The sequence below is a fragment of the Bemisia tabaci genome, chromosome 1, assembly GCF_918797505.1.
Source record: "Bemisia tabaci chromosome 1, PGI_BMITA_v3".
Taxonomy (NCBI): domain Eukaryota; kingdom Metazoa; phylum Arthropoda; class Insecta; order Hemiptera; family Aleyrodidae; genus Bemisia; species Bemisia tabaci.
In genome coordinates, this window is record NC_092793.1 from 32,107,044 (window position 1) to 32,133,999 (window position 26,956).

A 26,956-nucleotide genomic window follows, 5' to 3' on the forward strand; every position below is an offset into this window, starting at 1 on the left:
AAAACTTTTGTTTCAATCAATGTCAATATTACGCAGAATTTATCCAGAATAGTAATTTAAAGTTTTGAGCCACCCGAGTGGTAATTTTGACCATCCCCCCCCTCCCCTAAATTATGGACGACTCACTAAAGAATGCAGGCAAGTCAAGAGGTCTAAAAATCTGTTACATACAAGATGGCAGATTTTGTAATGGAAGTACAGCCGAACTTGACTTGAAACAAAAAACGATGGTTTAGAACAAGTGAGCTTCTGAACAGCATTTCTGAGAGGGAGTTTAATTGGGCTCTGGGTCAATTTTATTTAAACTTCTTCCTCATTTCTTAAAGCTTTTCTTCTTTACCAGGAAAACTTTCTGCTATCACTTTTACCATCCTTATAGCCTGTTTATATCACCTGTAGATTAAACGGACGCAAGCTTCCTGCAATCCACAAAAAAGCTAGCGCCAAAACTCAGGTGCAAATGATTTTGCAGGAATCTTCAGGTGATCATCGATTTCTTTCACCATTGAAATACAATGAACCACTGCTTAGAAGTCATTTCCTTGCCAAGTTTCAAGGGGTGAAGAAATAGATATTTCAGACAAATTGCTTCAAAACTAGGAGAAAATCTATCAATATTCAAGTCCTAGTATCTATAATTATTTATTATGCTAACACTTGCCTTTCTGAAAAGGACCCCGTTTCAGTCTTCCATACACTTTTCAATTTAAAGCTACTCTCAAGCGGAAAAGTGGTAAATTGGAAAGGGAGCAAACAAAGAACAATAAACTTTACAACATTTCTGCAAGACAGAGAAAAAAAGAAAAAAAACAATTGACTTGCTACACCTCCAGCTCAAAGCTGCATAAATACAATTTGACTACAATCGAAAGATTTATTTACAGATCACAGACATTAAATTTCCATCTTGGAAAAGTTTATTGGTACCTATTATTTAACAAACAAAAAAAAAAAAAAAAAAAAAAAAAGAGAGAAAAAATAATAAATAAATAAAAAAATCCTGTCATCGACAGAAAATGGGTATCACTTGTCGACCCAGACCTGAAAGTTACACTTTCTCACACTTCCATTACTAGTTGGATCTAAGTAATACAATCCTCCAAAAACCAATTAAAATGCACTTAATGAAATAATTATGAGTGCTAGCCCCAAAGCGGAACCTACTCAACACTAGAAGCACGGTTTATGGACTGAACAATACTGAGCTGTGCCAGCCATGGTGAAAACTACTAGAGGAAAAAAATTCTTTAGTTTGTTCAAGTTTTTCTCTGAACCAAAATGACAAGAATTTCCTGACGGGTGCGATCAACCAAATGAGATATTCTAAGCAAACACTGTCTCCTCAGGCGAGGGACTGGTCAAAAAGAGGTAGCTATGGTTTCAGATTTAACTGCGTATCATGATACCATTGTAAAGGTAGATTTCACTCGAACAGGCGCACTGTCAATTTACTTTCTTTGATATATTTACTGCTGTGACCACCAATTGGAGTTGTTTGAATAGAATTTGGGAGATTGAAGCCACTGGTTAAAGGAACAACTTTGTATCTAAGAACAAATTTCTTATCAGCAGTGCGAGGTGTTCCGTGAAATTTTGGCCAACTACTAGTATCCTAGAATCTCAGTTGGAAGGCGCTACTGTCGTTATGTTCTTTTTATTACTGGCTAAAAAATTATTGAAATTCTAAGGCATTTTTTGAATTAAATTCATGGCCTGAGGGAAAAATGAGCACCAAACAACATGACAGCACCCTAAGGTAGAAGATAAACTTCCCAGAGCAGACTGTCAATTGGAAGTAAAAGAAATTCAGGCCCTTTAAGACATGAGCTTTCGAGGACAAGAGGAAAGCAGATTGAAGAATGTACATTTAAAAGAGACCACAGAAAGTATTGAGTTAATGCAAATGTGAAAGCCCGCTTTTCATGTTGACATCCTGTACTATTACATTATTCACGTAAAATCCAGCCGATTTGTTAGTAAACGATCTCAATGATTTCAGATACATAATAAGTTTCCGATTCTCCGATTTCGTTGAATGTGAAAACAATGTCATCTTTCAAAAACAAAGACATCATGCAGAAAAGCAGCGAAACCATTGATCATGGGATCATGCAAGTTGCCCTTGTTATTGCACATCATGGCGTCAATGAGTTCTAAAAAACAGGATTTTTTTTAAACAAACGTGTGATGAAGATTTGATAGCTTCATTTAGGCTGCACAATATTGACCAAGTTAGAGATATACATAGGACAGAAGGAATGCTGTAAGTCCTCATTATATTACTTCTGAATACTACACTGGCTGAACAAATAATTGGAACATTAGTCAGAAGTGAAATACTGACAAGGTAAGGAATTTATTTACTCTGATGCTATCTCTTTATCAACCCATGATGAAAACTTAATCATCGCTCTGTCTAACCTGCCGTCCAGCGGCAACTATCTTACGGTAAGCGGCAAAACTAATGTTGTGATCAAAATGTTATAGTTCAGCCAGTTTCGTTCTGAATTCGTAATTCAAAAGATCCCAGTACATGAAGATTATCCGAGATTGTGACAACCTTAATTTCATAGGCACATAGAGAACCTACTGACATTAAGGACGAGTTACCAGAAAATTAATAAACAAAAAACAAACATTTGATTTTGGGATAAATGCAATGAGGAATGAATAATCAATTATCTCATCAACTGATAAACTATGGAAGAATAAAATTCAATTGAATAATATTTTGAAAACATTGCTGTAAGTTTTCACCACATTAAATACACACCAATAAAGAGGTAATGTCGAGACAATTTAATTGCCTGACGTAAATGACAAAAATACCATTCTGTTAATACTTTTCACTGTGCACTAACGCAATGAAAATGTTGTATTCACTTAAGACTTCCGAATAATTTTTTACCATCACTTTCATGGATACAAAATTAAAGAAAAAAAAAGAAAAAAAGAAGAAAAAAAAAGGAATGAAGGTTATACTTTCATTGTTTTGGACAGATGAAGGTGTGCTTACAGAGGCTGTGGAATTAATAGAAGCAGGGAGATTTTGACCCTGTCTTTCAAGACCTCGAAGGTTGAAATTTAATACCAATCATTTGCAACAGAAAGTTATCTTTTGTGCAAATCTTCACATAAATTGGATCTATATGTGACACTCATTGATTTTTTAACTGAAGCAGTTGCTACAGTTTAATTCTAGCAGTCTAATTTAATTCTGCTATTCAGGAATTCCAACCTCACAGCTTTTGACACGATGTGATGCAAAAAGAACATATTTAATACGACAGATGTTCAGATAAAAGAACATTTACGGCAGATTGCATCAACCTGCTGAACTGCTAGAAAAAAATTTACGAAAATACTCAAATTTACAACTTTACACGAAATACATTGGTGAGAGGGTCTGCTGCTGTTGGGCAGGAGGTGACGATGAGTCGACGTTGATTTGATCCGGATGGTCGGCTTCATACTTCCCACGTTTAAACCTTCCATACAAAGAAGAATAAGGGAGGTTGTAGTGAATTGCAGCTTGGTTGATACTCATTTGACCCATTCTGTAAAATAATGAAAGTAAAAATAGAAAAAAGAAACATGTAAAACATTTGATACAAATGGAGATTCTCCTAAATAATTTGAGCAGGGTTAAGCGACTTCTTATGAAGACAGAGAAGAACAGAGGTGTACAATCTTAGGAGCACCAACTGGACTTGGTCCCTTTTTCCCAAGTAGTCCTTCACTTATCGTCAGTTCAGTGGCAGTCTCTCACAATAACAGCAGTGATACAGAGGTTTTGACTATTTTTTTTTAAAATAATAAGTTGTGCTAGGCACAGAATCATGCTTTAAAAATGTCAGGATACAGATCAGCAAAAAATAATAAGATCCGTCCGAACATCAAGTTTTCGTGTCTAAAATTAGTAAAGATATTTCTCCTTAAAAAACACAGCGTATAAAGTCATCCACCGCAATGGCGCATAACACGGCTTTTTCCACCTCAATTTCATCCTAATTTTTTATTGGAGCAACTAATACCTATGTGTGTACCGCTAAGTGAGGAGCCTAAGGTGAAAACAACAATGGTATGCATTAATACGGTAGATGGTATCATACAACTTGTTTTTGGAACAGTGAAATCTCTCTTTAATGTTGGATCTAGAAACTAGAAGTTTGGATGATCTTATTAATTTTTGCTAACAATTAGTTTAATCAATCGAAACTTGATTCTGTGGCAGGCAAAAGTGACCCACTGCTCATCTTTTTAATCCTCTAAAAGTGGAAAAATGACTTCCATGGCATAGCTATCTTTATTTGCACATAAAAACTGTACTTAATTCAAAATATTTTCCTGACAGTTCCTCTTATTCCACCAAGTAATCAAAATTTATCATTATTACGAATTCTTTTGGCTACTGCAGGCAACATTAGAGAAGAAAACATTTGGATTTCAATTTTTTAAAAAGGATTTTTTAAGACTTCTGAATTTTTCCTCTGCTTTAATCCTCTTAGGGGCCCTCTAAAAATATTGATCCTCTATTGAATAAGTCAATTGCATTTGTCACAGACTTGTGTTTTGGTGCTTGATTCTTGTGGACTAGCTGAAAAAAATAAGATCTGACCATATGGCACCTTTCAACTTTCAATATTGACAGAGATATCGTGCTATGAAGAATTCCATCTGTGATATCATCCACTCCAGAAGTGACACCATTGCTTTCTTCCACCTCGGATTCATCAATGAGAGATATACATTGCACTGGTCACTCAACGAGAAACTTGGACGAAAGCAAAATGGAAGAAACCAGGGGTGTCACTACCGCAGTGGATGATGTCATAACCAAATTTTTCGAAGCGCAAGTATTCATTTGCAAGCATCATATTTCATGGGGGAGTATTTCTTACTCAGGAACTGGGCTAAGGGAAAACTCACCTCACAGCTTCTAAAGCTTCCAACATGGCGTCTTCGGACCATGGTGTTGGATTGCTACGTGACAGTTCAATACCTTCTCGCTTACACCTTCCATATAGTGTACCAGAAGGAATTCCATACTCAGTAGCAGCCCTCTGCACCGTTGTTTGTCCAGACCTAATGGCATCCAACGCTCGTTCGAGGTCATCAGGATTCCAAGTTGTTGGTGCTGCATTGAACGGTTGAGCTAGCCTGATGCCCTCACGCCTTGCTATTTTATACAAGGTGCTACTGGGGATACCTGAAAAATGGAAAAAACAAGGTTAAAGAACATTACAGACGGACAGGGGAAGGATTCTTCACCACCTAAGGTTGCATATTTGATTTTTCATCTTTCAATTTTTTTCATCAATTCAAATGCTCTAACATGTTGCGTGCCAAGAGTTTGGAAAAAACTTTTCCACAACACCAGGAAATCATATGAAGAAGAAAGCTTACTTTGGAGAGAAGTTACAAAATCTCTTAGATCGGCGAAAGAAATATTTACAGGCTGAAGTATCCCAAATAAAATGTTACACACTTCAAATATTAAAGGTACATATAACACAAAAATGAGACAGGCTCGTGTGAGCCTTTGTGACATCCACAAGTGCTCAAAAGTCTCTTCATAAAAGGTGTCACAAGCAACCGTTTTCAGAAAAAAAGAAAGAACTAACCATTTTTGCTTAGAATTTAATTCCATCAATCATAACATTGAAAATGTATTCCTTGCCTCTGCCACATAATTGGAGTCAAAGTGACATTGTCAGCCATTGCACATCAGTTTTTTCTTTGTCTGTTAAGGTGAATTATTGACATTGTAATATTCTATTTTAATGAGAATGAATTCCATTTGGAGAGAGGGAAAACGATGTAACAACAAAGCGAACTTACCATATGCTTTGCTGGCTTTATTGGCAGATATTGAACCATTCCTGAGAGCTTCTAGCGCGACATTTAAAATATCCTCATTCCATGACTTATTAGGTCCATCTTTCTTCGGTGTATCAATGCCCATTCTATGAGCTCTTTGCCACAGCGTTGTTGAAGGTATGCCATAGGTGATTGATGCTTTAGTTAGGCTCATGTTATGATTGCGTAGCGCTTCTAGGGCCATATCCATATCTTCTTGGGTCCATGCTTTATTACAGATAGTACCAGATGTTACTATGCCCGATTTGCTATCATTGCTCACATCTGGGACAATCAAGGGAATATACGATTGTTTTGAGGTTGCTAAATTGTACAACAAAATTGGACACTTAAAGTTTGATTCTGGAGAGACTTCTTGGGAGCTTTTGTACAGTATGATAACTGCATCCCTTCTCTTCAGCTAAAGTAATGAAAAATCTTTGCAATAAACTTAAGCCCCTTGTTTTCACTCTGGATGGAAGAAAAATCTCTGCATTAACAGTTTTTACCCATCATCATCCAAACGAAAATGATAAAATGGAATAGATGAGTCCTCACTGGGATAGTTCTCTTGTTCTAAATCAATTACTAAACGTAGGAAAGAATTTCATTAGTTATTGGTGATTTCCTCAGGAAAAAGCTCATCTTTCAGGGAAAAATTAGTCAATATCAAGAGTGCAAAAAGTTCTTTGTTTTCACATTTTTCGAAGCTGCTTAGCATGAGGACTTAGTTCCCTTCAATTTTTTTCGAGCAGCTTTTACATTACTGCCTAAACTAGACTGCTCACTACACTATTTTCTTCGCAGGAAAGGGTATGTTACACATTTGCTTTTGCCAAAAGAAATATGCGCTCAGTGCTATTTTCATTGAAATAAATCATTCGTTTTTCTTCACGATGATGCCTTCTTCCTTAGCATTTCTCATGAATAGCATATGTTTAACCACAGCATGAACATTTACACAAGATGCAGAGAACAAATCCCTAGCAGACTACTTCCCATGATAGATTTCTTTTGCATGACTAAATCCTTTTGTGCATTATTGTAAATTGAATAATCTATACTTTTTTACTGATCATGAATGCTTAGCTTTTCAAAAGCTACGTAAATAAGAGAATAGCTTTACCTGACTGACCAGAGGAGGATGGTATAAGGCCTAACAGTTCCGGGGTGATCATCATCGTATGCATTGTATGCTCGTCCTCTCCCCCTGGAGGATTCTGCAACACAGAAAACTTCACAGGAAATTATTATGAAATCAACAGCCATTGAAAGTACAGGTTTCAAACAAGCATTAAGAATTTAAGGTTTGTAATTTAGTTGGTTTAGTGGTGGGTTTTAGGGGCCTGTGGCAAACTTTTCCTAGAGAAAAAATAAGAATTGTACCTCATAGAAAATGTCTCTAAAATCGCGATGAGCACATCAGCAAAGTCTGAAATGCACTCCTAACTCCACAATCTGCATAAGAAATTTGCGTTATTTTTAGTTTGCTGCTTCAAAAACGATACTACAGCAGAGGTGAACATTTCGTTAGAGGAATCGTTTCATCTAACTCCGGCTCAATAGGATGCTACTCAATATTCAACATGGCCGACACCTATCTGCCAGAACACATGTGACGGGAGGAAATTATAACCACCTGATAATAGTTGGCGTGTTTAAATTCACATTTTCCTCGCTTTGAGACTGTTGAGAGGTGTCCGCCTTGATTGACCTTGTGCTCCCCTCGACTTACGCGAAGGACCGTCGACCATGATGAATATTGCAAAACATCTTTTTGAGCAAGGGTTGAATAGAACGACTCCTCTAATAAAATTTTCAACATTGCCTTAGTATCGTTTTTGAAGTGGCAAGCTCAAAAGAACGCAAATTTCTTATGAAGATTGTGAAGTTAAGGGTGCTTTTCAGACTTCGCTGATGCGCTCATCGAGATTTTTGAGACATTTTTTGGAAATAACAACACTTATTTTCGCTGTAGCAAAAGTTTGCAACAGGCCAATTGTTGGTTCTTTATTTATATGTAATAAAAATTGAGATGTTTAACTAAGTTTGCAGCAATACTAACTCTGCCCTTCATTTCAAACCAAAAACAACTTCAACAGACCACTAGACAAGGCCATATGGCATTTAAATATTATGATGCATGTTTTACAAGAAGTTTTAAAGAACAAACAAACATTAGAATGCTGAAATTTGTACCTTGTCTGGTGGTCTAGTTCCAGGATTTATCGAAAAAATTTCCTAAATATTTGTGTGGTAACCAATATTTTCATATTAACAACTTCGTAATATTTTTTCCAATACTTGGCACCCTCAAAGTCTCAAATGGAAGCATCAAAATAAAGAATTGGTAAAAGTGCAATTGCCTTACTGTTGGTTGGATGGTTGTCAGAGGGGTAAGTGTGGTTGACATGATGAGAGCAGGGCTGGTCATCACCACCCTGTTTTCTTGCGAGTGGAGTTGTGGTTGAGGCTGAGGTGTCGAGTGCCCATGACCATGATTGTGGTTCTGATCATCGTGCGGCACTGGTTGAGGCGTTGGCTGCTGCGATTGTGGCCCCTGCCCATCCAGAGACATCAAAGATGTTGAATCGTGTTGCACTCCTTGCGCTTGTTGAGGTTGTGGTTGTTGTGGCTGGGGGCCTTGCTGAGGGTTATCCAACGACAAAACTGATAGCTCTATATTTGACTTGCAGTCATTTTCTTCGTCTGTTGATGTAGCCACCGTCATACAATTGGTCATTGGTTGAAGCTGTTGACAAGAAATTTGCATTAGAAAGAGCTTATCGGAAATATGACGCCTTTCATGAGAATTCATTTTTAAAACTCTTCCAATTATGGATACTTTGAAATTAATTCCTTGCCATACAAAATGAGTTGGCAGGATTCAATACTTGTACAAAGCAGATAAATACAACAAAGCTATGACACTTGGCTCAATAGCAAAATGAATTATATAGTCTAAAAACCCACTTTCTGAGCAAAACAAACCATAAATGGTTTAAAAAATATTTGGTTTAACTAATGAATAAGTAAAAATGATTGAATTATCAAGTATTTCGAACACACTATTGATTTTTTGGGAAAAGCTTCTATCAATAGTCACAGTTGCACTCCGTGAAATAAGCAGAGGGAGAAAACAAAAACTCGGCAGCTGGGATTGAAAGAGAACGCCAGATGCCAGGTGCGCAGAATGTTTCAAATCACTGAGTATTACACACAGCCCTGGTGATCCTTACTTCTCAATCATGAATCAAGCTCTCCACTGTCAACATGATTTTCTGCATCCTTGGAGGAATTCTAAAGACACTAGCTGTTAGACTTCATTTTATATCTTTGTAGGCTCTCTGACTCCGAATTTTCACTTTTTGTAGATATTACTTAAATTCAGAAATTTACCAAGCTGATGGTCATGATTTTTCTAGGCATAAGCTGATGATGATTACCAAATGAGGATAAATTCTTCAAATTTTTAATTTGACCAGGGTTGTCTAATGCTACAACTTAATCCTTGGTGGGCAAAGACCGTAACGGATTAGGCCGCACATAAGCTAGGGGAGACCCCCTCATTCCAATAAAGATGAGTAATATGTATAATCAATGAGACAAACCGTATGAGGTTGCATATTGGTGGGAGGCGTGTGCGTAGTGGACATGATTGGCGCAGGACTCGTCATAACTAATCTACTTTCATGCTGTGAATGGGGAGTGCCATGGGGCGTTCCGTGAGGTGTTCCATGTGGTGTCCCATGCGGTGTTCCATGTGGAGTCCCATGTGGAGTTCCGTGAGGTGTAGCATGCGGCGTACCATGTCCATTTTCGTGAAGCACGGGTTGTGGTGGTTGTTGAGACTGAGGCTGTTGGTCTAAATTCAGAACGTTCAGCTCAATGTTGCTTTTGCAATCATTTTCTTCTTCAGTTGATGTGGCTACAGTCATACAATTGGTCATGGGTGGTAACTGAAAAGAGAGGGAAACACATGGTCATAGTAATGCATTGGAAATGTTCACATAGTTACAAAATGTATGAACAAAATGGACTAGTCATCAGCATAATTATTCAGACAATTAGTAAGCACAATCTGTTCCATCAATAGGCATCAAATGCAATTGATGACGATGTTCATATGGGAACTGATTTGCCAAATTATTGGAAATCATGTATGCATTTCCATTAAAAAGTGGTGTATCAAGCAGTGTTCAAAACTAACAGGCGCAAACGCGCCAAATGTGCCTAAAAAATCGGCCATGGTGTCTAAAAAATGAAGGCTCTGCGCCAACGTGGCCCCTTTAAACTGCCCCCTAAAAATCTGAATTTTCATAACAGGTAATTATTCGAAATTTTCAGCACTACAAGTGAAAGCTTTTTCTATTCTTCACGATTTCATCCTTTGTGCTTTTGTCTTCCCCAAGTTACAGCTACTTACTAGTTCTGGTACGAAAACATCTTGCATCTAACTTTTCACTAAATGCGCAGTAATATATTGGCAAAAAGTCAATTTGGCCCCTAAAAAATCTTCAATGGCGCCTAAAAATCGGGCTTGATGCACCACTTGGCTCCTAAAACTCAAAGGTGAGTTTCAAACACTGGTATCAAGAGTATGATAGCTTTAGATTTTTCCTCACATTTGATTTCTTACTGAGCTGGCTGCACTTACACTTCCTTGAACACTGTATTGACTTCATGAACTTGATTTCTTTTGTAAATGCAAAGAAACACCATCTCAATTTTGAAATTTGAGGTTAAAAATTTAGGTGCTATGAATGATGAAATATGTATTGACGTATTTTTTGTTGAAATTAATATCACTGTGATTTTGACAAAACATTGTACCAAAGAATTGACGAGTCTCTTTCAGTAAGGGATGAAAAGTCAGTAAATTCCATTGAAATAGGAGATACTCAGCAATTTTATTGAATCTTGTGAAGCCTTAATTTTTTTTGGCTCTTCCCAATTTGTTCGTGATCTTTTTAGTTTTTTTGCTTTATATAAATTGATGAGTGCAAGTAAATATAAATGAATAAATAAAATTTAACATTTTAATCTTAACATTTCCACTGTCAACAAACATTTTTGCTGTTCCCCTTGAGAGAGCCCAACAGATATGATACATTACATCCGAACGGAGAAAATGAGACAGAAGACCCCATCAACAAATTAATTCTTTAAGCAAAGAACTCATTAATTTGATAGACACACCATGTCAATTGAAAAATTATGATAACAGATAAGCGCTCATTTCCAAGTGTCTGAAGGCTTGGCGTAAAAAAATTTTCTTTCTCTGACTTGACTCTGAGGTTATTCCTGACCAAAATTATCAACATTTTTTTACTTTGCTTGAGGCAAATTTTTATGCTAGATTAAAAATACACAATTGTTTTTTTCTTAAATTTCTCTGCAAATGACAGTTACATATGAACATTTTCCCTTCGGTCATTAATCATTGAATCATCTGAACTGTTAATTTCTGATTGAAAGTGTTTCCTCTATTCACTATTCTGAATGTGACTTGGAGAATTGCTCCAAACTAGACTGAGAGAAAGATTGATTGTGCGGGCAGCATTGTTGTACTTTATCTTTTTCTTCAGTGTATGTTTCAGACTTCAATTCTCAAGATTTTTCAAATTTTCAGGCTTTCAAGAAATTCCTTTACTTTTCCCTAATTTTCCTGACCTGATGAAATTTCCTGGCATTTTCCGGTTTTCCAGACCTATGGACTCCCTGTCATTTAGAGGATGACTGGACTCAAGGAACAGCTCACAGTCAGACAAACAGACTTAAGGTGACAGTGAACATGTTAAAACGAAATGATAAATTTTCAGTAGTATATGTCTACACCAACCTTGAGTAGGTTGCTGAAACAAACCTGGTTATCATGGCCAGTGTTAGACTCCAACATATCTGCCGTAACCGAGGTTTGAATAATTTGACTCTGATGACTCTGGACTTGTTGCGGCTTGTTTTCCCTGCCGTAAAAAGTCCTCTTGTTGATGTTATTGGGATACTGTTCATTGAATCTCCTCTTTGTGCCAGACATCCTCCTTTGCATTTTAGTCCTTCCTCTGATAGGTGAGGTGCTTTGTTGCACGGGCGGAAGAGGCGTGACTTCAGCTGTGGGGGTTCCTTCCTTGCTACTACGCTCAGGCACTTCACACAATCCTTTGATTTTTAATTGGTCGGCTGTCTTCAGCAGCGACTACAGAAAGAAAGATGGATTAGTTGTGTTACATGAGATAAGAAGAGGTTTGTACTTAGGTCCATAGTTGGACTGCATTTCATAATGTGGAACTACTCTTTCAAGCTTGTTCATAAAAGCACTTAGCTGCATGGGAAAACTAAAGCCACATGCGCTGCTTCTAAAATGAACCAGAAATAATAATTCCTCTGCACAAATTTTAGTCCAATTTAAAAATATTTCATTAACTTAAAATTGATCTTGGACTGCAGCAAAAAGCAAAAAGACTATCATAGACAATGATCGAAAAGAGATTATTTGTGTACATATTCTAAATCCTGATAAAAATATAAAGGGAAAATGGAGACTTTGGAAGAAAATTTTGAAGAATTTGGTGATTAAGGCAGTAAGGAATGAATAAGCATTGGATTAAAAAAGCATTTTTTAAATTTTTTGATGAACATTCCTCATTTGGGTACATTTAATTATTAAGTTAATTCTTCATTAATTTCATGTTCTATTTTTTTTAACAAGAAAACAAGGCAACATTCAACCTTGAAATTTTGGGAGTAAATTTTCAGACTCGGGGGAAATTTACTGAGTTTCAGAGTTTAATAATGTTAAGCTATTCTGTAAAAATACCAAGTATGGGAAGAAGTTAGGCAATGAAAAAACGTTGGGTAAAAAGCATCATAATATACACCCATTTTTTTTAGAAAAATCCCAAGGAAGGTTCCTACTACATACACTTTGAGAGGTTTTTGTCACTAAGTGCTGATGAGAAAGGTTTGGCACATGAATGAAAGGTACTCACTTGTAATTCTGCTTGAGAAACGTCAATTTCACCACGATATACAAACTCTATGATAAACTTGAGGTCATTGAAACACACATCTTGAGGCATAATAATGGTAGGATGCTTGCATGGGTTTTCGATTAATAATTTTTGAAAGTACGATGAACATGCTGACAAAACAACCTGCAAAAAACAGAAGAAGAAAACGGATTCTTAGGGATATTCAAGTTTTTCTACACACCAAAAAAGCGTAGGAACAGGTTCGTGAGGGTTTAAAATTTTCAAATGACACTTAAAATAACTTTCGGAAATGCATGAGGGTGGTAAAAAAAAATCTACATCCTACCAAATTCAAGTCCAACCCCCGAACTTTCTGAAACAAATTTCGGGCAAAGACGAGCTTTTCCTGACAAACAAAGCAAGACCGGGGGGTCTTTCAAGCCGAAGTTGCATATACTGACTAAAAAGTGACGATCAGAAAATGTAAAAATTTCAAACCACCGAACAGAGGTGATTATGGTAAAGCTCACTGACAACAGAAAGGCTAAAATAACTCACTCGTGAAAGTAAAACGAAAATGAAATAAAAAAGACTTGGAGGGAAAAAACCGCTTCCAGACGAGGAGATAATACTATTTTTGAAGGTTGAAACATGGATGAGAGGGAGGGGGGTAGTATAGCGGTCTCCACTCGAAAACGCCCTCTTAGGAATCCAGCCACACGGTAAACACCCACTCAAAACGAGTATTCTTACCTGCACAACAGAGGAAATCGAGAGGAAAATTATCCGACGCCGCCGACAGGACAGAATGTTTGAATTCGGCGGAAAAAAGTACACAACGAGCCTACACACGGACTTCTTTTGAGAAGGAGTCGGGGGTTCAAACGCACCGACGGGGGGGCGGGGAACCCGAACTTTTGGGGAAAACAGTGGGTAAGGTGGCCGGGAAGAGGTTAGAAACGGCAAAAAGTCAGAAGCGAGGTTTCAATCTTAGTCTCAGAACGAGGGAATAAAATTCCGTGACTCGATAACTTGAGCTGTGGACGAGACACTCGGGACGGAGCGGCACAGGGGAACCGTGGGGGATTCGGGGGGCGCGCGGAGCGGAGAGGAGGCGGGGGGCACGGCTGGGGCAGCGCGGCGCGACACAATCCTGACGCGTCGGAAACGCACGTTGCCGAATCGGGCCACAATCTTACTTTTGATTTTTCAAAAGGCTCCTTACCCAAACGCTGAGGACCAGATTCACTTTCTGGAACCGCTATTGGGAGTGCCATCGAAATCCTCGAAATTTTCGTCTTTCAATTCTACGAGCCGTATGGGTGCCTATGCATCAGTTGCGCTTGTGTCGTTGAGTTAGATTTTTAAGGTAGTCTTACAGATTAACCAAAAATAAAAACAAAGAGATCTTTTCCAACGCCAAGTTTCTGCATCAAATAGTGACGGAGATACCGCTCATTGAAAAAGAAAACTGTGTATGACGTCATATACCGGGATGGTGCATACCATGGTTCCTTGGTTTCAACCATCAGTGATGCACACATTTGCACTGGTCGCTAGACATAAAAACGGATGAAACCATAGGGTGGAAGGAGCCACATTTTACACTTTTACACTTTACCACCAGTGTCGGTCCGACTCGAAACTTATTGGGGTGCAGTTACGTTTTCGGGTCCCCTCCTTTCGGGTGAAGGCCCCCCTCACTAACCTAAAGTCTCCCTTAATGTGGGTTTTTCAAGTTTTGGGGGCCTCTGGCCAGACCCTGCCATGCCGGGGGCCCCCTGAGCCACTTGTCAGAATTTCTAAAGTGCTGAAGCATCCTTGCACCCCTGGCCGCCCCCTGTACCTTGGTGAATGACGTCACTGCCGTGTTTACCGATGGGCGATGTATCCGTTAATATTGGACGTACTTCGGCGAAGGACGGCTTTTGCGAAACTAAAGGCATGTCTATACACGATTTTGGGGCCAAAAACTGACCCATTCACCGGAAAAGCGCCGGAATGCGCCCAAGAAAAGCGCCGGCCATTCTAGGCACATTGCTGAGACCTCCGGTTTTTACTACATCCTTGCTACTTTCAAAATTTTCTGTCTACCTATCGAAAAGCTTCAAAGCACAGAAAAACTCGGGAAAGTGACTTAGCCTAAAAATCAAACTTGATGATCAAATGGCACACGAGATGGCATGATGACAGAACACTGATAAGGACCACATCATGGTTTTATTTCACCGAGCGCCATGCGCCTAACACCCTGAAAAAGACACTTGAGTAGGCAGCTGGGGATTGAAAAAACCACAATGCTGAACCACGGATACAGCCAAGTACGAGTGGATCGATTTTTTCCAGTTCTTCATTCTTAGCCAAAATAATGTGAATGGGCACGACAGTCTTTCCAAATCACGAAAGGCTTGAAGCTAATGGGGGGAGGGGGCGGTAGAGAGGAAAGGAGAATGATTCACGGGGTTCGGGGTTTGATTCCCAAGTGCTGTAGCCAAGTTACACACGCCGCCCACGGATGAAGGTTGACACGTGGGAGGAGTGGTTTACCCCTCGTAAGTTTTCGCGCCAACGAGATCTCCAAAAAACGGATAAATGCTACAGTGAAAATTAAAAAATAAAAATCCGGATTGTACTAATTTTCATTTAGGTACCACCTTAAAACTTATGGGCATTTCCTGAGTAGAGGCATAGAGCATTCCATAGAGGCTGGGAAAAGGAGCAGGGTCCTCTACAGCTACCAGAAAGTTTTAAAAGCATCGGCAGGGTGTCTACTAAAACAGGCTGATCAAAAATAAGTACTTTAACAGTAATTTTTCAGTACCTTGTCAAGAAAATCAGTACCTTCTCCAACAGAAAAATTCCATACTTTTTCAGTACCTCATTTCACGAAATTCGAAAAATTTCAAAAATTTGAAATTACGACAAAAATGACAAAAAATTCAAAAAAAAAAATCCGGACCTTTTTGCGGCTGCACTTTTTCAGTACGTCCGGACCGCCCTTAGAAAATCAGTACTATTTCCGGACTTTCCGGAAATTCCGGACTTATAGACACCCTGATCGGGAATACTTAAAGGAAGGTGTGCGAGGCATGGAACGGCGCGGCGCGCACCCCTCCCGCCCACTATCAGAGGGTGCGCATGACCTCTTCGGGCGATAAAGACCTCCTGGAGCCTTGGATGCAATGATGAGGTGAGATTAATCGTCCAGAATTTTATCGGAGTTATCAGGACGCCGATCACGTTTGCATGTCGTCACTCTAATTATTCGTCAAACGCCACGGCCGGCTCCGAGCGTCTGATAGCGGGCCGATGAATGTCACGTGGATTGGGAACGAGACCGTCGTTTACTCTCTCTTTCGTAATGCGATGCCCAAAAACAGGGTGACATCGCAGCCCGAGAGAGGCTCGTGTCAATTCATACGAGGAGTTACCTAGCTTTTACGCACTCAAGTTGTTTTCAAGGGGAAGGGGGGAGGGAAGGTGCGATGATAAAAATGAAAATTATCAGAAGTTGAATCGATTTTTGAAAGCTTAACTTTTTATATCCAATTATTACTAGGGATCCCAAAATAAGCAGCACTGCGACTAGACTGAAAGACGAAAAACTTTAGTCTCAACGGCCTATTTCTTTTGTGCGAAAACTATATCGAAGAGGAGTAAAAGGTGATTCTACTAGTTCTTAACAGCCGTTCAAGCTGGACTGGATTTCTCGAAGCCCCATACAATCTGTGTGAAATATGGTATCGAACTTGTCTAATCCAGTTCACACAGCCTGTTAGAATTCGCCAGCAGTTTCCAGGCATTGCAATATTAATAATTAACGGGTTAATATTTTTTTTTCTTTTCTTGCTGCCTTTGTGGTAGGTACAGGGGTGCAGAAAATGTTCACACGTAGCATGAGAGGATTCATGATGAGCTCGTGCATGAATTTTTCCAATTTTTTTTGCGAGAAACGAAAAATAAAAAACATACTCGGGCGTTGGTTTTTGGAATAGTTTCGCTCAACGCGAACGTGACACGTTTCAGCGGAGAGGGGAAATTTTCCACGCGTGAGAAACTTGTGAAGCTGCAATAGCGAGTATTTTTTGTTCTTCTAGAGAGCTATCTGCAGCCTTCAGGTGCATTTCATCCCTGCTTCAAAAAATAATAGTTTACAAAAGAAGAAAAGAGAAGAAAAAACCGAACAAACAAGCGAGGCGTATATTGGCTTTCGAAGAATCTGAACCAGCTCATCAAGCTCACCTCCAACTTCTATGGCAAATTGAAGCTTATTGTTAGACTATGTAGGATAAACCTTTCCATGAACTTATTTCGCAGATGATAGTGCGCAAATTCCCAATACGCGTACAAGTTTTATTCCACGATAATTTTCAAGTACCTACAATAAGTATGACACTGAAGAGATTTTTAAAAAATATTCACGCTGAACTTTTATGTTATATAGTCACTCATGAGACAAAATTTTGTTCAGAATTCCATCTGAAAGCTGCTGACACAGATTGGTGGTCTTCTGGATCACAAACTGAGCGCACGAGAGCAACGCACGAGTCAGTGACTTTCTGGAGGAATTCCTTATTCATAAAATGGACTACGTTTTGCGATAAGTAACTAATAATATTGGTTTCTGATGGCAAAACGTAAGTTTCCAAATTTCATTAGTCTAATATTTTTAGCTCATCCATAAAAGCGCCTATCTGCGCAGAGAATATCAGAGCGGGAAAGGAAGAGGAGGAGGAAGAAGGAGAGGAGAGGAGGAGGAGGAGGAAGAAGGAGAGGAGGATGAGCACAAAAAAGAGAAAGAAGAAGAGATAAAATAAGAAAGAGAAGCACAGAAAAAAAGTGGACAACAAAAAGGAAGAGAAAAAGAGGAAACGCGGAAGAAGACTACGATGAAGAAGACTATTTGTCTCCGAAGTACCTTCAATGGTCCATTCGTATCTTTAAAATGACTCTCACATAATAGTTCCTAATTGCAAACTATAGAGAACGGAATATTCAGAGGAAAATATAGTCTGTTCAGTTCATTCTTGCAAAAAAGAAGGACGCTCAATGCTCAAAACCTTGAGAGCAACAGCCGATCAATAATTTATCACCTGAGAAGAAAGGGAAATTCCGGCAGTTAAGGATCCGTATTACATCGAAAAATGACGTCATCACTGATACTCTCTCAAAAACAACATGGGAGCGATAGACTGACTCCTACAGTAGGTCCTCATCGATCAGTATTTCGGAAAAATAACGGGGTGATAAACCGGAGTTAGTGTACTAATAAGCTTGTGCTGTGATCAAGGAGTGAGAACTTCCCCGCTAATGACCTTTGATTCCATCATTGCATTGCGAAAGTTAATGACTTCGGAGAAATGCATTGTGGACAAGAGCTAGCCGGACGCGCTGAATCTAAAAACCGAACTCAAACAATAATATTCGCGGGGTAGTTCACGAAATAATCGGCCAACTTACGATTGTACTCATCCTAAGAGCTTGGATGGTTACTTGCATATGGGAAGTGGGAACGAGGGAAAAAGTTTCGCACTCAATTAGAGTGCGTTTCCGGCGATCGGCTGATGTAACCGGAAATGCTTAATATTTTTGATTAATATTCACATGACGTTTTATACTTTCGCGTGCAAATCAGAGTGTTTCTGGCGATCAGCTGATGTTGCGGGAAATGCTGAATACTTTCGGTAAATTTTCACTAAACGCTGTAACTTTCGCGCGCAATCACAGAGTGCTTCCGGCGATTGGCTGAAATGCTGAGAATTTTCGGTTGATCCTTATTTGGTGTTCCCTCAAAGATTTGTATAAGATCACGGATATCTCATATTCTTCCTTCTTGCTGTTTTCTTTTTTCTTTCCTCATTTCCCATAGAAAGTCAATAATATCCATCAATCCCCGGAGGTTTTGATTACAGGTGAGCACCTATTGTGATTCCCATATGCATTTCATTAACCCATTGATAACATGTGAATTGGAAAAAGAAAAGAAAAGAAAAAAAAAAACGCACGATCAATATATGACTCGATTACCGCTGACTTGAAGAGGTTACAGAGTGTAAACCAGTGGTAAAAACCAAAATTGGGAACTTTCGGGGACTTTAAGGGGTGTTTTTTTAAAGAAAATCGGGAACTTTTTTCCCGAAATAGTTGGAGAAAGGGAGCTAGTTATAGCATTAAAGCGCGAATTTTATACGTCTTATTTTACAAGCCATGTTGAACCGATGAAAACATACGAAAAACCAAGCAACGCTTCAGTTTTTAATTCCTGGTTATAACGCGCCGCCAAAAATTCGAAAATGTCGGTGTTTAGGACGATTTATGTCATTATTTGGGGACCTGAACAAGAAAATTGGGGATGTCGGGGACAATGGGGACTTTTGGGGACCACTAGACAGTAGACACCCTTGGTTAAGACAAGGCATAGAAATTTACGGCCCTGATTGGGACTAGTATAAATTTGTGAAAAATGAGTAAAAAGTTCAAAGAGGAATAATCCAGGGATTCTTTCCAAGATTGAAAATACCTGGAATTTTGCAAACGGGACTCTCTGGGAAAGCTGTCGTTGGGGCGGACTCGTTCGAAAATCCCGAGGCGTCGTCGAGGGCCTCAATTGGGGGGAAAATTCGATAATTAGACGCGCGAGTCGCGGCAACGAGGCGACAGAAACGCAGACGCGATTGAGCTGCGGCTGGCCCGGCTATTGCTCTCTTTTTATTATCTTTTTTTATTTCTCTCCATTTTTTTGCTCTCGGGTTTTTTTCTCTTCTCTCGCTCCCCTCGCTCCGCTCTCCTCTCTCACTCAGCCGCCGCAAGACCTTCGGCTTTGTCAGGCCTTACGCTGAAATGCACCACGGTTTTCTCGTTAATCCCGCAGCCCCCCTTCCCCTCCCTTCATCGCCCCTCCGGAATCCCACCCGATTTTTCTGCCAATGGCGAGCCTGCCCACGTTTTCACGGAATGGCGAGGAAAACACCGGGCCTGAGCGGGGGCGGGGGAAAAGAATGCACGGGCCAGACGGGTGGAGCGAGTTTCCATCGGCGCGGCGCGCGCGGTGCCGCCAGGAATTAAAAAATCGTTTTGGGTCAATGCGATTGACGACGGGCCCGTTCGATGATTTGTGCATTTGCGCCCGGGTTTCACGACTGGGAGGGATCGCCGATCAAGATCTGCTTCGTGCGGGCTTCAGAAGCAAACATGGGAGACCTTGAGAGTTCTATTAACGCACCATTTCAAGTTTAATCACCCTTCCAAAGGAAAATCAAAAAAGAGACCAGAAAGGAAAAGAAAAGAGGAGAGGGGGAAAAAAGGAAGATAGTAGTCATATCAACAGAGTTCACTTCCTGTGGTTAAAGGGAACAGATGAAAGGAAATAGGAAAAAAAACGAGAAAGAAGGAAAAAAAGAAAAGGAAAGAGAGAAAAGGGAAAAGAAAACCCCCAAAAAAGAAACGAAAGTGAAAAACGCCCCCCCCCCAAAAAAAGGGGGATGAGAATGAAGTACTACTTTTACAACTGCATCGAAAAATAAATAAAAAAATAACTGAATACAAAAAACAAGAAAAGAGGAGAGAAAAATAAGACAAAATTTTTTCTTGATTCCTTTGGAAATTCAATTACTTCATTCCATGAGTATTAAACACATTGAAAAGGCAAACAGCACCCCTTAGCATTTTGAAAATTTGAACATTTAGAGCATTCTCCTCATCCAAGATGGACTGAAAACTATACCAGTCAAAAGTTGTTTGTAGTCACAGATTTGGTTTATCTTCCCATGTTTTTTGAGAGCACGTTATTTTATTTTTTTTGATGATAGTTCAATTAACCGTCCTTATAACGGGAATCCTTTAGAATTATACAATTTTCAAGTGCAGATGAGGGTTGGGGCAAGGATTAAGTCTGTTCAAGTATTTTCAGGTATTTGCATGGACCTCCATGAGCAGTGAAGTAATATTTCTGAAAAATTGAGATATGATCATGTCCAGTAAAATTTGTCTTAGGGTGCAATGGGTACATTTTGAGAACAAAGAGAACACTATTGCTCTTTTCTTACCTAATATACAAGTGACATCTTCAATCTGGAAGTTTACTGACTAATTTTAGCAGGGAGGCAGTGGCGGCTGAACTCAGATCAAAATTCCCTTAGTACCTATTCAAACGAAATCCAGGACTGGAATTGGAGAAATTTCCTGAATTTCTCTTGACTTCATTTACAAAAAAAAAAAAAAAAAAAAAAAAAAAAAAAAAAAATAAAAAAAACAACACACACAACGAACCAGCATCATTGCTTGACACGGTCTACTTTCCAAAGGATAGAATTCTGTTACCCTTGCTAAAATTCCTTTCCCTACCAGTTTTTATCAAAATTTCCAAACCTCACCAAGCTTTTCAAGTTTTCCATGGCTGTTACCACCCTGTCTAGAATTTATTAGACTATCTAAAAGCTTGAAACCCTGAAAGTTTTCAGTCAAAAATCGTTTGTCATTGGTAGGCTTCCACATGATTTTAAATTTTCTATAGAATGTATGAACCATGAAAAGGTCACTTGCCTTCTTCATCTATGAACCTATAATACCCTGAATTGTCTTGTCACCCTGTTGAAAAACTTACTAGGAAGTTCCTTCAACATAAAACACGCTAATCAACTTGTTGTGAACAGCGTAAAAGATAGTATTCGTGGGATGGACAAACCTTCTCTAAATTAAAAAAAAAATAATGTCCATTAGATCTGAAAATTTCAATGATTAGCTATTAAGCCATCTTTCGAACTTAACTCAGCTTGAATGGCAAATTGAAGCAGTTATTAATTGTTAGGACTGACCCGCTCGGTGATTTCATTTCCCAATTTTTGTGCTTAGCAGGTTCTCTGGCCTTGGAGGGACCGTTAGAAAAAGAATAAGTTAAAGTAGTTTCAGCTTTGTGAAAAAATATTCTGAGGAATGGTCCTCTGGACCCAGGAGCTGGAATCTTCTTCTGCGATCATGGACTACTCACCCTAACATTGATTTGAATAATTATATGCTAATATTAGACATCATGATTGCGTCATACCCATGAGCTAAATTTTCTATAAAACCCACCGATCATTGAGCCTGTCTCAAGGAAATTGAATCTACACACAACTTTGTTTACTGATGGTAGGAGAGAGCCTTGAAATTTTATGCTCCGATGGAATTAGAACATTTGAATTCAGAATTCAAATGCTGAATCTCCATTAATAGTGCAGAAGTACAAAAGATTCCGTGAGAGGAAAAACTTGCTGAATCAAATAATCAGCTTTCCCCCTAGGAATGGAGCCTGGGGGGGGGTGACTTATATATATCCATAGAAGCATCTTGGACCTAAGCAAAACATTCCGTTCTAAAAGTTCATTTTTGGAACAAAACTGACATTTCCGACCTCATAGACCCTTATCAGATGATGGGCCATTACAGAGCTTGCTTTGATAACAAATTTGATAATCGGGGCTTACTTAAGGTAAGAAGAAGCTGAAACTTCAGTTTCTAGAACCTCTGAGACCAACATACAAATTAATGGAAAATAGTTGAGCTTAAAAAGGCATTTACTCAGTAAATTTCCGCCTAGTTGAACATCTTGCTTGAATTTTACAACGATTCCTGCAAAACTATGAAGCTATGCCAACTGTCATTTAGTTTGAGAGAAAAAATTCAACTTAGAGGTTTATGCATTTTCATCAATGCTTGAAACCTTACAAAATTCATACAAACAAAACCAAGCCCTGACAAGAAATAAATTGAGACGGTAATAATAATACACACATGTGTGAAGGTCTGAGCGACCACAGTCACTCTTTTCATTCATGCCAAATAAAGGTGTTCATGGACTAATAAAGTAGCCAAAGATAGCACCGAGTCATTTCTAGTTACTGTACTAGTGCTGCATGCTTCATGCGAATACTCCATAAACTAAGCCGATAGAATGAGAGCCAAACATGGCAATAAGAAATTTGGTGAGATCCAATAAGAAATTTGGTGAGATTGGTGGCTTCCACTAAGTAAACTTAACACTGTTTTTTATGATACTTTGTTGGAGCTTACTTTGAAATTTGCAACAGTCAATAAATCTAGAGCGAAATTCGGCTGGCCACTTATAAAACATCTTTTTGAAAACTGATAATAATACGTTACTGTATAACTTGGAATGGGCTTGTTCAGTGATTTTTAATTTTACCATTTTTCAAAAGATGAAAGTGCACTTAGTCGGCAACAATGCTGGTCTGGCTCGAATATTCATAGGGTGCTGATATGTTTTTGGGGCCCCTCCTTTCGGATGGGGGCCCTCTTCAATAATAACCCAATAAATATGGTGTCAAAAAACATCCCTCTCATGGCAGCAAGATCTTGTTTGAGCGATGCCTCTGGTCCAATCCATAGTCCTTGTAGCTGCTATTAATGAACGGCTGCACAGATTATGAGTCAAGTAGAGGGCAACACACAATCAAGATCGTGCAATGAAAAGGATATTTTTGGATGCTATCTTGGCTTTCTTAGAGATGCAAGTTTGAGTGGGAGCTTAAGATATGCAACTTCGACTTCGTTTTTGGTGGGTCAATGTTGTAAAAACCTGCAAAAATTCCTGTGAACTAAGAGCATTCTCTAATTTAGCTAAAAATGCTAAAAATAATAATTACTGAACAAGCTTGTTGAACGTTCCATGTGTATAATCAAGTTGCGATGTTTGCCATTGGAATTGCCTTGGCTTCAGCTTCAGTTTTTAAAAAGAGATTTTGCAGGCAATAGTGCTTGAAAAGCAGTCCCTCAGATTCCTGATCCATTTTCAGTCCACTACAATGACCAAGATAAGAGTCTTGGCGAAATTTACTTTATTCTAGTGCCTTCAAATAGATAAGAGGAGTCTCCTAATTTTTCAAAGGGGAATTGCTAACAATGAGACTAGCCAACTTTGCTAGCTTACTGCTGAGCTAACTTTGAAACTAATATTAAATGTTTAGGATACAGGCATTGAAACTTAAATACAATATTTTGATAGCTTTACCCTGAACCGGCTGCACAAAATTGCATGCCACAAAATTTCTGCTGATGATACACATTTGTCGACTTTACTTGAGAAACCGAGAATATCCTGTCCAGGATGCGAACACAAAAGGATTGCCCGGCAACACTTAGCAATGTAGAGGAGAGTAAAAACAAGTCAATGAATTTGTTTCTTTGTATTATAAGATCTTTGCAGGGGGGCGGGGGATTGAAATATTCCCAAATTTGGCACTGCTTCTATTTTAAAACTCCTGACTTAAAACACACACTGCAGCAGAAAAAGCTCTCTGACTAAAAATCGTCCAATCTTTCACCATTTTGATTTTGCAAAAAGGTAAAAATATAGGTTGACTGAAAATTAACGAAAATTTTGATACACTTTAAGTGCAGAATCTTTTCTGGGAAACTAACTCATTCAAAAGTAAATGGAAAGTTTCACATTTCTCATGAGATTCAGGGAGTTTCCTAATTTTGCAGGGCAACTTTTCACTAATTTCAGTTTGATAAAGCGTTTCTCTTAAAAAATGAAGTTGGAAGAATATGATTTGTAAAACGGGAATTCTTCCTTGAAGTCATTAGATTTTCATGAAAAATCTTGGATTATTGGCGCTCTGAATTTATGCACGAAATCAGCTCACCTTGCAGAATCACCTTGTAAAGACCTAGGCAGGGTGTCTACAAAAACAGGCTGGTCAAAAATAAGTACTTTTACAGTACTTTTTCAGTACATTCTCAAGAAATCCAGTACCTCCTCAAACAGAAAAAATCCATACTTTTTCAGTACCTCCATTTGACGAAATTAGAAAAATTTGAAATTGCAACAAAAATGAAAAAAAATTCCGGACCTTTTTGCGGAATTTCCGCACTTTTTCAGTGCTTCTGGACCGCCCTTAAAAAATCAGTACTGCTTCCGGACTTCCGGACTTGTATACACTCTGCCAGAGCTTCAAAGCGGTGCCAATTTGATATGACCTTTCTTTCTCCATCTTCTGCACCCCTGAATTTAATTTAAATTCTTGGTCAGCACATGCTTTGTGCTTTTTTAAGGAATTTAGACCCACTGGCATATTAACCAGTTTCTGCCATACTTAACTTTTTGCCTCATTGTAGAGGTGATGCTTGCAAATATATTGAGTGGTCTTCACTTAGCACAAAATTGTTGACTCCTTGACCCTGCAAAGATGAAAATTGGCTCTAAGGGCTAGCTATGGGATACCCTATTCGAACAGGGAGAGAATTTTTCCTGCACCCTTGCATTACACTTTGAAACAAATCTCCTCTAGATCTTCAAAGTGGTTGTAAGAGGACAATGCACACACTACCAAGAAATTCGACACCGATTAAATTTCTACTTCATTTGATACGATGTTCCTTACAACTTCCTGAAAATTTTAAAATCAAAGGTGTCAATATCACAAAAAGCAGGGCTGAAAGTTTAATCATGGACCCTAAGTATTACATACATTTATTAATGGAAATGCAGGATTGATGCTATGTAAGGGTGAATGAATGTTGCGCTTATTGTTGCGCTGATTAATCTTTAGAGGAATAAGATTCTTTTCGTTGGTCTCATCTTATGACCCTGCCTGCAGAGAAAAAAAGATATCCTCAATCACGGATCAGATGTTACAACATTCCTACTAGATATTGCTGGTAAGCATACCAAAAAGTTCACTTCTTAGTTCTGCTTTTCTCGAAATAGGCTTGTTGAAACTTAGATTTTCAAAGCTCATTGTGCTCGGAAGATCATAAGGCTAATCACATCAGATGGTATCAAAATTTAGGCCGCGCCAAATTTCTTAATATTGTGGGAGCGATTATTTCAAGGCATAATTCATAAGATATGGCTTTCTGTCGAAAAAGTGATACATGGTAGGAAATTTTATTATGTGAAATGCAATTGAGCTGATTCCAGTTCAACATTTTACAATGAATTACTAGTATTTCTATTTCATCTTCAGATCCCTTATCCGTACAGGGAAACGATTGGCACATGTGTTGTACCTAAAATGAACCAGAAATAGTTGTCTCTTATTGCAAAATGAAGTAATTTTGGCTGTCCTTTTATGATCAGAAGAGTTTAATCATACCTTGTGTGCTTTGAGAGAATTTTCATTGCAAGCCAGCGTTACATCGACAAAAGCTTCAGTCCTGAGCAGATGATGGAATACGGAGGTCATATTGGATTGGTAGTTGTTCCACCGGAGACAATAATGCTGACTTGCCATATTAGAGTCTGCGGCGGAGGACCAATCCTCCCCACTGAAAAGACAAAAGAATCAAATTAGTTTTTAAATAGATTGCAAAGGAAAAGAAAAAAACATCTCATTGTCAACTCAAGGCACAATGTATCTCACTTTAGTTATAAAATTTGTTTCTTCTAATGAGAGAATTGAGGAGGCTTGATGTGAGTAAAGAGAGAAAAAAAAAAGTACACCTTCCTTCTTATGAAATATTGATGAATAAAAAAAACTGAAAATAAAATACAATTCAGACGTCTCCCATGAATCAGGAATTCTGAAATAATTATCAAATCCAGTAAAATGTCAGTGAATTCCAGCAATACTTGCGTAGGTACATGTCAAACCTTGCGTTTCGATTTAAGGAACTTAGGATCTTTCTATGTACTTGCATTAGTAAAGGAAGAAACGTTTCGCAAATGATGAAAATAAGTGCGATTATTGATGTGCATTCGCTAGACTTTGAAATTTGTAACGGAAGAAAGATGCACCTGGCTTTTTCTGAGGACGTTGATTCCAAATGGGGATGCCATAGAGGCCTTTATCTTAATGTAAGTCTACAGCTTTTGATTATTGAATTGGTCATCTCAACATGAGTTACTAACTTCATTTGATAAGAATTCACATTCCATGAATCAAATCTCTCTCTTCTGAACTAATAACAGTGAAAAGATCAAGGTACCACAGATTTCCTATAGGATTGAACATCCCTCTGCCTTACTTAACAAGGAATGACCTCCTGCGGTCAAGGATGTCCTTGACGAGACGAGTGAAGCCCCGAAGCAATAGTTGCAAAACTAAGAACGTTTAGGTCACAATGGTTGTGAATTGTTAAGGATAGGATCTGGCATAATGACTTACAGTGGCACATTCCCGAGA

The 26,956-nt window shown here is 38.6% G+C and overlaps 1 protein-coding gene across 9 annotated transcripts in view; it reads right to left on the bottom strand.

Annotated features, from left to right (window-relative positions):
• Window positions 1-943: 943 nt before the first annotated feature.
• The window catches only part of psq (BTB-domain-containing protein pipsqueak), a 30,465-nt gene continuing 4,452 nt past the window's right edge, over window positions 944-26,956 (bottom strand). For 5 of the 9 annotated variants that reach the window (XM_019051686.2, XM_072299831.1, XM_019051688.2 and 2 more), the window contains exons 3-11: window positions 25,928-26,099; window positions 12,849-13,013; window positions 11,702-12,055; window positions 9,471-9,818; window positions 8,231-8,611; window positions 6,986-7,094; window positions 5,842-6,144; window positions 4,930-5,209; window positions 944-3,557 (exon numbers count right to left, since the gene is read on the bottom strand). In XM_019051686.2, the coding sequence (XP_018907231.1) occupies window positions 3,380-3,557; window positions 4,930-5,209; window positions 5,842-6,144; window positions 6,986-7,094; window positions 8,231-8,611; window positions 9,471-9,818; window positions 11,702-12,055; window positions 12,849-13,013; window positions 25,928-26,099 (2,290 nt within the window). In that variant the 3' untranslated portion in view covers window positions 944-3,379. Of the gene's footprint in view, window positions 3,558-4,929; window positions 5,210-5,841; window positions 6,145-6,985; window positions 7,095-8,230; window positions 8,612-9,470; window positions 9,819-11,701; window positions 12,056-12,848; window positions 13,014-13,583; window positions 13,837-19,350; window positions 19,576-25,927; window positions 26,100-26,956 lie in introns of those variants that run through there. The other 4 variants (XM_072299841.1, XM_072299837.1, XM_072299844.1 and 1 more) reach the window with 4 other exon arrangements.